The following is an 11,687-nucleotide window of genomic DNA, read 5'->3' as shown; positions in this document are numbered from 1 at the left end:
ACTCTGTTTCTGTTGTATCATGTATAAGATATATTTTACTATGTCATTGCGTAACTAAAATAAATACATCTTTCTTATTCCTTACACTAAATATTAATGTTACACTCTTGCCTTATGAATTTCAATTGTTTCAAAAAAATCTTTAAGAGTTCATAAGATGACAGGTGATTCAAACGGAAAATCCTACCTCCAGATTGTTCAAAATGTGCTAGCTTTGATACGGCTGAAAATATATATAGTTTATTTTTTTGTAAATTAAACACGCTATTTGTTATCTAAAACGAAATAAGTATTGGCATATTAATATCATAACTATAGTTCATAAGTTTAGAAATAGCAGTCATCATGTCATTTAGGAATTTTAAAGTCAAAAATTGGTTCTACAGATTTGGAATATAGAAATCTTCAGAATGCGAATTTGTCGTGACGTCTAAAAGATATATCTCCAAATTAATAAGGGTTCTATTTCGCTTGAAAGGTCAATTTCTATTGATGTATTCTATTTGACTCAATGATCTTGTTGCTTATTAGTCTTTTTTTACGTTTTACGTCATTCATCGCATCTAAAATGATACATCGTATAGATCAAGCTTTGTAAAAAAAATAAAGAAACGACCCCGAGCATTAATTAACATTTTTAAAACATGGCACGTGCTTTCTCCGTTCATCTTAAAATGAAGTTTTTTTGCAATGGCAACGGCAAAATATACAACAGAGACGTGTCCTACAGAAATCAAAATTTGCTTTTACAAGAAAAGTAGACACTTTCAAAAAGTCGCAAAAGTCACGTGACATGTCGAATTTTATTTACAGGGTGTTCACAGAAGTTCATTTAATACATGATCTGTGCTTCAGGTTAAGAGTACCAAATTAACTTCCTTCTTCATTTTCTTTTCAGATTTAGACCCACATCCGGGCCAAGTACTTAGCAAGTGACCTAAATGAAGCTAACAGGACAGTTATTGTAGAGAAAATCATGTAGAGAGAGTTGCTAAAAGGTTAAAAGATATAGTTAAGTGGAGAGTTGACACTGACACTGTAAAAGCAGGTCCCCAAATTATATATTTACTTAGTCAAGAGCAGGAAGCACCCTAACTGAACATTTGAACACTATGGCAAGAAATCGGTCATAAATCTAGCCTCAGACTATGCTGTGCATTTAAGTATTAATGGCAAATGTTATCCATTAAGTATTACATGGTTATTTAACTTTCTTGATATATGGCCTGATCTTGAAGTGAAAATTCACGTAGCCTTGAAATTACCAGAGCAAAGTCTTCTACTCGTACAATAATAACAAGGTATTTCAAGGAACTTGATAGAGTTCTTAGAAAATGCAATTTGAAGGATGAGCAATCTCGTATTTATAATATTTACGTGAAAGAATTAAATCTGGAGCGCAAGCCTACAAAAATTGTTGCAGGTGCACACTGTCACGGCTTAAACATCTAAAACAGTCACTGTTATGGGTAGAGCCAATGCTTTAGGACACCAGATTCCACCATAATTTTTTGCTTGAGCAAGAATGTTGCCAGCTATATTGGAAGGCGCTACAACAGGGTCTCAAAGTATTATCTCAGAGTCAGTATGGTCAAAAACAGAAATATTTACAAATTACATGAGTCAGCATTTAGAGCCATCCCTACCAAGTCGCACTTAAGAAAACCAAGTTCTGGTGATGTATGATGGTCATAAAAGTCAGGCTTTTTTGAGAAGCAAAGATCACTACACATCTTTTCGCAATTCTACTACATGTTCATATCTTTTGAAAGCTATGAACGTTTTAATGTTTTGCACCTTTTGAGGTAGGTGTCATCAATACCTGAGAGAATCTGGTGGGCGTGTCGTTACCCGCTATGAAGTAGGAAATATAGCAATCAAAGTATACACAGCAACCCTCACACCTGTCAATATACAGTCTTCCTTCAAACGTTGTGGTATTTACCCATTTCACTCTGAAGTTGTTAGTAATGCTTCTTTTGCACTTTTTTAAATTTACAAACTGAAATACCTGAAATTGTTGATGGTAGTAAAAAAGCCAAGAAGAGTAATCAGATGCTATGTCGTTTCTAGAAAAAATTGAGGTAGTAAAGTTTTGCAAAATGTTCCACTCGCTAAGACAAGAAAACTTTAAGTAAGGTTGTTTGGGGGAAAGCTGTAACTGAAGACCACGCGTTTGATGCAGTAAAAACGCAATTAAAACAAATAACCAAAAAAAGTCAAAGCTTATCCACACCTCTGTTGCTCGTACATCTGGTATTCCAAACAAAAAAAAACAACTTGAAAAGCAATGACAGCCATCAGTCCGAAGAATAAGTAAACTACCTTAGCGTTCGTAAAGCATCTTTTCGACATATCCAAGTTTCCAATGTCCTGGCCGTTTTCTCTGCACATCTGTCAACACTTTATATTGTCTGTTACAATCCTCAAATAAGTTCTATTTCTTTAAAAAAAGGTGTATGACTAACAATCCAAATGATATCCCTCTGAATCAAACACAATTATTTTCCTCCCGTGAAATACACAAATGTTTAAAATGGCGTTGAAAATGGCGGCCGCTTATATTTAACAGAGCCAGATCTAATATAAATTCGCAGCAAATAACAGAAATATGGATGGATGCTTAGACTTTTTCACCTACTAGAATTTTTTGTTTTTGTTACTTAAACAAGCGATCATTCATATCTTTTAATTAAATGTAAATATCACCGCCCTTTAACGTTGGTTATCGTTATTTTTAGCCAAAGACTTCTTGTATTTTATGTGAAATTCGACTTATACATGTGCATAATAGAAGCTACCAGTTGGGAAAACATATTTCAATATTAAAGTAAATATCAAGGAAATTTCGTTTAACTTGTTTATAAGCATAAAATTAGCATAAAATTTGTTTGTTTGTTGTGTCAGATGTAATTTTATTTCATCTCGTGAACTTTCAAAGCATTATTCTCACGAGAGGCGTTTTTAGTGTTAGTGTTTTTAAAGCTCACTCGATGAAATAAAATTTCATCTTACACACAAATATCCTCTATATTTTAGATTCTGACAAGTGAACTGTTTGCAGGCGTTATAATATAAAAGAAATTGACATTGACATATTGAATCAGCGTTCAATGCGGATGTTGTGACAGGTGTGTATGTAGGGTACACCTGAGGTTTTGCAGTCCAGTTAGAGTGCTAAGAAGGAATGATCTTTTTCTGTGCCATTCATGTTTTTATAAAGAATAACCTTATTTGTTAAATTATTTTTATATAAAAATTGAAAACAAAATTGAAAAAAAAAAAACATTTCTTTCGGAAGCAAAAATGGCTGCCCCCATAAAACAAGTGTAAAAAGGTATCGTTTTGTTTCTGAATAGAAAGTCTCATATTATCAAGCAAAAAGAAAATTTTAGTTGGTGGTAATGAAAAATATGCATTTATTTCATTTTTACATCTTTTATAACACGAAATGTCCTTACATCGCCGAAAATATGAAAAGCAAGGATAGTGTTACGTTGTAAAAAAAAACATAAACAATTCCTTGATTTCATTCTTTTAAATCATCAATATTGCCTGATCTCATTTTATAAATAATCAACATTTCCATGAACTAATTCTTTTAAGTCATCAATATTTCCTTGATCTCATTCTTATAAATCATCAATATTGCTGTGATCTCATTCTTTAAATCGTCAACATTTCCCTGATGTCATTCTTTTAAGACAACTACATTTCCCTGATTTCATTCTTTTAAATCATCAACATTCCCCTGATGTCAATGTTTTAATTTATCAAACATTTTAATGATATAATTCATCAAAATGGTATTGAAAGTATTAAAGATATTACCATAATAGTTAGTATACTGCTCATCAACTTTGTTTAACAATTCCTCGCTTAGCGCTACGTAGACGGCTTTAAAACGTTGCCTTATACTATAAATAGGCCCTACACTGGATAATCTATTCAATACTAAAGAAACATTATCCGAATTCGAGTAAATCACTTTTGGAGGTTTTGCCAGATTACAAAAGACTTTGCCTTCCATAAACCTATCAATGAACATCAATTTAGCATCTGAAATAAATAGAAAAAATAGCAGTATTTACGTTTGAAACATGTAGATCTAGTGGAGGTAATCTATTTATCATTTAATTTACAATACTCATATTTACATATTCCATTGACATTCAACATAAATATAATACAATCCGGTTGTTATAACCCAACGTGCTGCATGTATTTACATGTCTTTTAATGTTTAACAGTTCCGGACTATATTATAAACCTTTAAAACCTAAGAGTGTATATAATTAGGAGATGAACGCTTTAGAGGCCACACTATCTACAATTCAACACATAAAAGGTAATGACATTTACATTGATATATGTGATAACTTTTTTATTTAATTGATAATTTATGCCTTATGCTTACATAATGCAGTTTACTTTTATTAAGATCTTTTATAGTTTGCTTTAAAATTTTCACGGTTTGCTTTTAAGCCCAACCAACACTTAAAAGCCTTTCACAGGGTGAGAAAATGTGCAGCCTGGCCGGAACTCAAACATGAACCCTCAGAATACTGTACCGCGGCTATACCGAATGCGCTATTCGGCCGCTTATATACTATTGCCCCTAATAAATCAACAGTTCTGAAACGTGACAAGCCATATGGCGAATTTCCAGCTTTACTGGCAGGGGAAGTTCGTGTATTTGACAAGGCACGAATGGGCTTCTGAGTGAACACCGACGTTCCGTGGGCAAGATAGATAGCTTAATTCCTCTATTCAGATCTGATAAGGTTAAAGGGCCAAGGAAGAATTTTAACCCTTAGCGGTAAATAAAGCGGTTTAAAGTCAATATATATATAACAAATCGGCGTTGGATATCCCATATTTTTTTTTATTACTTCATATATGTCCGATATATTGCTAAAGGCAGCAAATACAAAACCTATCAAATGGGTGAAAATAACAGCACTGAAATCAGATGCATTGACAGGGCTGTAAAGGCAACCTAGGAAAAATATTTATTTATTCTTTCTAAATTTTTATCAAATAATTAATCCATTAATGTCCCAAAAATAAATACATATAGAAGTTCAACTTTCACCTTAAAATAAACAAAAAGTACGTATTTTTCTATCTTGGCCTACTTGTTGTTGGCTAGGAAATATATAATTCACGCTTCCTATCGCATCAAAATATTGGAACTCAAAGAACCCGTCAATTGAACTGATCAGACTTTTCCCGCTATTTAAATATTTTACTTGTAAGGGTTACTATTCGCATAAAAAGTGTTTGATAATTAACTCGATAATTCCTTCTGCATTATATTTTATTAAATACGTGTATATATATTCGTTCCATACCTTAAATATTCTTTATATAGATAAACAAGCTGGGAATTTTATGAATTTCATTTTATAACTTTGAAAGCTATTTGAATAAAAAATAAAATCATGGTTTTCCTATTCATCTGCCTGTAAATTTCAATTTAAAAAATAAAAGCATACTTACTGTCAAAACAAGGTATATAAAAGTCTAAAAACTGTATTGAGAAAGTGTGTCTCTTAATTTGTATAGTCCATTTCTCAGATAAACCTTGGTACTGAAGATTTAAGATGGAAAAAGATGTCAAATACATTGACGGCAATTTGCATTGTTCTGTCCTGATTGAACCACTTCTAGTATAGCTTCTGCATGTTGGTATAGCTGTAATGAAATGAAGAATTAAAGGAAAGTGTAATTACTGCGAAAGAGTTTTATGAAGAAAATAATAATGGTGAAACTTCGAAGACTTAAAATAATGATGATAATAAGTCTTGCCGGGGTAAAGTATAATAGTTTTTAAATAACCCTTTCATATGTGTAAAAAACAGATATATCACAGCTAAAAGGAACTCCACAGAGGTCCAAAGTTCTAAAAACAAAAGTTTGAAAATCTTTAAAGAATCAAGTGTAACACTAAAAATGGTAAAGTTTGCCAAGAATAACATAGATATATACTAACTTAAGAATTGAACTTGAAAATTGATTTTCTGTGCTATTCTTATAGCCCAATTTTAGTGAAAAGCATTGCAAGGCTTTTCATTTTCTTGTCATTTTGCGCAATAAGAACAAGTATTCTAGAAAAACGGAATGAGGGAATGAACTGAAAATATGCATACAAGTTATAAGTAAAGACCTTCATCAAATTATTCACAAATATCGGGAAAATGTTCCCAGTCCTGATACGTCAAAACACGTGAGTCCCTTTAATACATGTAAATGATTTTCCTAAAATTCCTGGCGGTAACTGATTCTAATGGTAGCTGATGTGGAATACTTTTGTGCGTCGTGCTGTTGGCAAACAACGGGTTTTCAGACTTTCGACTTGTCGTCATGTCGCCAACGATAAACGACAAACGGCGCGTTGTTGGAAAGTGTGTTGCCCCCGCCTTGTCATGTTGTCGACCGGCTCAAATAGAAGGAACGACTATTTGTATATATATTTATATATTGTATATTACTCTTCGAGTTTTTTTCCGCCTTTTTGATTGGATAATGATCACCCAAAATCAACACACACACACGCACGAACGCAGAAAACGCACGCACGCACGCACACACACACACACACACACACACATATATATATATATATATATATATATAAAGGGAAATAATACCGGGATCCAGTTGACTTTTGGAAATAGATATATAGTTCTCTGGTCCCAATCAGTGAAGAACACAATAAAATGTTATCGTTGATTTGTGAGACATGATAACAGAGAACAAACTCTATATATGCGAATGTTGAGCCTGTTTCAATGTATAGTGCAGTTTGTTACTGTATATAAAGCTGTTCTGAAACCTTCATTTTTGTGAAAGTCGATGAGCAGTGGCTTTGCTTTCATGACTTTTATGCAAGGCGCTGCGCCGTAATTGGACTGGCATATCGATGTGGTGGTGATGAGAGTGATGACAAGTTCCTTAAGTCTTATCTGTAGAATTCTTTATCCGATACAATCGCGCAGATTCACCTTGCTAAAGAAAACGGGATATTAGTTTCGATGTGTTTTTGGATGTTATTGCTTAGAATATGTACATTTAAAATAAAATCAGTGATTATAGAAGACCTTTACATCTAGAAAAAAGGAGTTTGTCTGGACTTGATTGTATCTTAAATTGTATATCTTTATGAAGTAAATTAAGTATCTTTTCAAAATGTAATAAATCGATCTTTGCTAACAGTCATCCAAGAATCTTTTCCAGTTACATTTAATATACTTAGCAAAATCTTCACCTTTCTATTTAGTTCTGAATACAGTGTTTCAGACACTAGAACAAGTGTTGAATATGTTGGAGCAACCTTTGTCCCCATGTGTAACCTTTTACCTGATTGTAATATGGACCTTTCCGGTGTTTACTGATTTATGTAAATTGGCTACATTGAGATAATACATAGTCACTGTTTGGCCTGGTTTGCACGTGTTTATGTTTGTGATATTGTTTGTAAGCAGTTGACCTAGCAATGAATGGAAAAGATGTGGCTAAATGTTCCGCTTCGAAAAAACGGTTTAGTCCTTTGTTTGATGAATGAAAAATTATTATTTTGTACACTTATTTTAAGGCCATTTAATATAAAGCTCTTTTCAAAACGATCTGTTATTAATTGTAGGCACTTATTTAACCAAAATGAAATGGCTTCGAAACCTAGTTTATGGGGTATATTTGTGTACAAATTAACTATGTCAAATGAAACTAAGTTTTATTTTCTTTAACTTTATCTGGTATGTAAGTCAGAAAATTAACTGCATCTCTCAAATAACTTCGAACTTTTCCCACAAAAGGTTTTAATAAATCATCAAGAAAAGAATTTAAATGGCTTGTTCACATTGGGGCCAAACAACTATATGTCTAAATTTTATCTCTTCCGAATTAAGTATTTCAGTATTTTCAGAGATTTTTGATTTGCATATTTCTGGAATAATTTTACTTAAAAAAATATGAAGTCCTAAAAATTAACTTGCTTTAGTCTCAAAATATTTAAGAAAAATAATCTCATTTGATGTAAAGTTTGTATTTTTGATGACCAGTTCTTTTATTTTTTAAAATAAGTTCTCTTTTAATAAAGTAATGTATTGATTTGTATAATCTTTAAATATTTCTACAATTGTTCTTTAATAAAAATATACATTCATTATGACGACACCACCACCCTTGCCTTATATATACATGTATATAATCCAAGCGACAAGGCAAAATTGCGACAACGCGCCGCACGACAATGTGCTGTTTGGCGACCGGGTGGCACGACGACGGTGCTACAACGCACAAAATGTACCAAGTCAGCCACCATATATTCTTGCTAGGCAATAAGGCATATGTGTGCCGCCTGGTGATTATCTTCATTGTCCGCTATTCAGTAAGTACTTTTGAAATTTTTGCTTTAATCCATGAATGGTTATGTCCAATTAAAAGTTGGTCAAAGCCATTTTAGATGTTAAGATTTCTAAAAGTTAAACTAAACGAAATAATATTGGTATCCTGTAAATCATTAGTTTAAAAGAATAGAGCACTTATTTTTGCAGGTATGTGAAAAATATTTAACATAGAATTCAGAATTCAGATGAAATACTCACTTGACAGAGACAATAAGTGGAGATAACTGGAATTATGTTGTCATTATATTCCAAATTTTAATCATATAATTACTAGTATATAATAATATGTTAATCATTTGAATATATGAATTGATTATGATTGATTTATTTACACCTCATTTTTTCATTTGAACCATATTTTGATATGGTAAGGCTCCTGGCTTCAAACCTCGAATAATCCACATGAAATTCTTGGTTTTCAAAATGTGTCACTTCCGATGGACACAGAAATTCTTATTTTTAAATAATAATAATTTTAATAATTCGATTTGTCTTTTTTACAGACCTTGTTTGGAGACAAAAGCTCTGAATCCATAGCCCCTTGTCATTATTTTAGAAAACATGCGACACGAGGTGAATGTCATCAATAGTTCACTGTGTTTCGTTTCAAAAACTGATATGCGGTTGTTGTACAAATAGTCCGTCTCCGCAAAAACATTGAATATGTCACGAAACTGGAATGCGTCACGAAGCTGTATTTTGTCTTTACAAGCATTCGGGATGCTATTGATATTCTGTTGATGAGGAAAACAATGCATTGTTTAGAATGGTGCTGACAATAAGAAATTTCGATTTTTAAATGACACTTAAGTTATACTAAAATACCAGAAATATTATAATCAATCAGTGCCAAAGCAATTCTGTTTGAGTCATGTAAATTATCAAAGTATCAAAAACAATTATTTATCATCCACGTAATTATTGTTATCAATTTTAATCTAATTAACTCAAATGTCCATGATAAAGTAAATAAACACGGTATATTTCAAATGTAAAAGTACACTCACATTCCTGGGATTGAAAGATTTATGTCACTAATTGCATAGCCGTGCCGAATTATAATGAATAATCGAAAAGATTATATATTGATCGCATTGTAATGAACTTCATCAAAGTCAACTTTCTTAATTTCTAAATTATTAATTTCGATTCCATTATCTCATATTTACGTGCAAACAAAGAAAAACAATATCCGGTTTCAATATCAAACATTATAGCTTAACATTCATAGTAGGTCAACAGTGAGGTCATTTATCTAGTGAAGATTACTTTAACATGTAAACATTTACTTTTTTGTTACAAAAGCTGTTTAGATAGGGTAAGTGCATGTTATTGAGCATAAATATACGCGTATGTGCTTGTGTATCTGCATGAATATGTGTGTTTTGTGTGTTTAACGATCAGATATCGTAAAAAAATCTTACCTCATAAACATTAAACGAAATTTGCGTGAATACTACTTTTACAAATCCGTCGCCTTTAAAATCTATTATCCAGGAGTACGCTGAGCCTGACTGATAGGAAAAAGGGTAGTAAACACTATTTAGCTCAGTCTCCGAATATACCCATTTTGTCAGAGATATTACTTCATGAAGAAATATATGATTACGCATGTATATATCCGACAATAATGGATAGTTTGCTGCATCTGAAATTAAAAAAACAAAACAAATACGATTCCTATAGTAAAAACTTCTACCACTACTTCTACTTCTTATAATAATAAATAATAATAATAATAATAATAATAATAATAATAATAATAATAATAATAATAATATTATTATTATTATTATTATTATTATTATTATTATTATTATTTGGCAGGGTTGCACAGGTGCAAACCCGGGTTATAGTAGTATGGTGAATGTTGGGCAGCGGGCGGGCGGACGGGCGGCGGGCGGGGAAAAACTTTCGTAACAGTTTTCTCAGCACCTACTTATCACAGTCTTTTGAAATTTGGCATACAGCATTAACATGTGGTCCCATACCGTGGGATTTGATTTCAGGTCTGTCGCTTATCCACTTCCTGTTTAGCCAATTTAGTTAAATTTTCGACATTAATGGTCAATGGTAGGAAATTTTCGTAACAGTTTTCTCAGCAACTACTTATCACAGCCTCTTGATATTTGGCATACAGCATTAACATGTGGTCCCATACCGTGGAATTTGATTTCAGGTCTGTTGCTCATCCACTTCCTGTTTGTAGACTAAGTTAAATTTTCGACATTAATGGTCAATGGTAGGAAATTTTCGTAACATTTTTTCAGCAACTACTTATCACAGCCTCTTGATATTTGGCATACAGCATTAACACATGGTCCCATACAGTGGGACTCGATTTCAGGTCTGTCGCTCATCCATTTTCTGTTCACCGACTTAGTTAAATTTTTGACATTAATGGTCAATGTAGGAAAAATTTTTGTAACATCACAGCCTCATGATGTTTGATATACGGCATTAGCACAGGTTCTTGTATTGTGGGATATTATTTCTGGTTTGTTGCTATCCTAATTCTTGTTTGCAGATTTTGTTTTCTTATCACATTTCCTAATCACATTTATGGCATATGGTAGGAAATTTTATTTGATTTCAGGTCTGTTGTTTATTTGCATATTTTGTTGACAAGTTTAAATTTCTATATTTTCTTTTTATTTTATTTCTTTCAGATCATTATGGATCCACGAAGACCCAGACAAATATAATCACCTAATTAGTTATCACATGATGTTCAGCTTTTTTCACTTTTTCATTTATGTATTTTCTTCAGTACATGAATTGCTTATCTTTTCTATTAGAATTATAAATATTTGTAGCAAGATTAATTGCAGTTTATAGAATAATGTATGCATTTCATTTATTTGGTAGGATGCATAATTAAGTTGTCATAATATGGATTAAAACTGTTTTAAATAAATGAAAATAGCTCTTATCTTTTCTATTAGAATTATAAATATTTGTAGCAAGATTAATTGCAGTTTATAGAATAATGTATGCATTTCATTTATTTATTAATTTTTAGGATGCATTATTAAGTTGTCATAAAATGGATAAAAACTGTTTTAAATAAATGAAAATAGCTGAACATACCATGTGATAACATTTAAGCTGTATTTTTAATGTGTATAGATTCTTTTAGATATAAATTAATGTGAAGATGCCAAAGAAAAAAAAGTCACTCGAGCAAAAAAAAAGGGAGAGGCGAAAGAAAGAAAGTGAATCAAAAACGCAAAAGACAATAGATAGTGCAAAGACACAACAAACTTATGAGAACAA

At 31.9% G+C, this 11,687-nt stretch overlaps 1 protein-coding gene across 1 annotated transcript; it reads right to left on the bottom strand.

Moving 5' to 3' along the window:
- Positions 1–3,593: 3,593 nt before the first annotated feature.
- Positions 3,594–10,053, bottom strand: LOC132742688 (uncharacterized). The gene is made up of 4 exons (XM_060731154.1): positions 9,836–10,053; positions 8,917–9,145; positions 5,503–5,697; positions 3,594–4,059 (listed from the first exon to the last, which is right to left on the bottom strand). Exons 1-4 carry the CDS (start codon positions 10,022–10,024, stop codon positions 3,758–3,760), a joined length of 915 nt encoding a protein of 304 aa, XP_060587137.1. The 5' UTR covers positions 10,025–10,053; the 3' UTR covers positions 3,594–3,757.
- Positions 10,054–11,687: the final 1,634 nt, after the last annotated feature.

Source organism: Ruditapes philippinarum, unplaced genomic scaffold (assembly GCF_026571515.1).
Source record: "Ruditapes philippinarum isolate M1 unplaced genomic scaffold, ASM2657151v2 ctg4102_1_1_1_1, whole genome shotgun sequence".
NCBI lineage: Eukaryota > Metazoa > Mollusca > Bivalvia > Venerida > Veneridae > Ruditapes > Ruditapes philippinarum.
The sequence above is the reverse complement of the archived record's forward strand: the minus strand, read 5'-3'. Positions and strand labels throughout refer to the sequence as shown.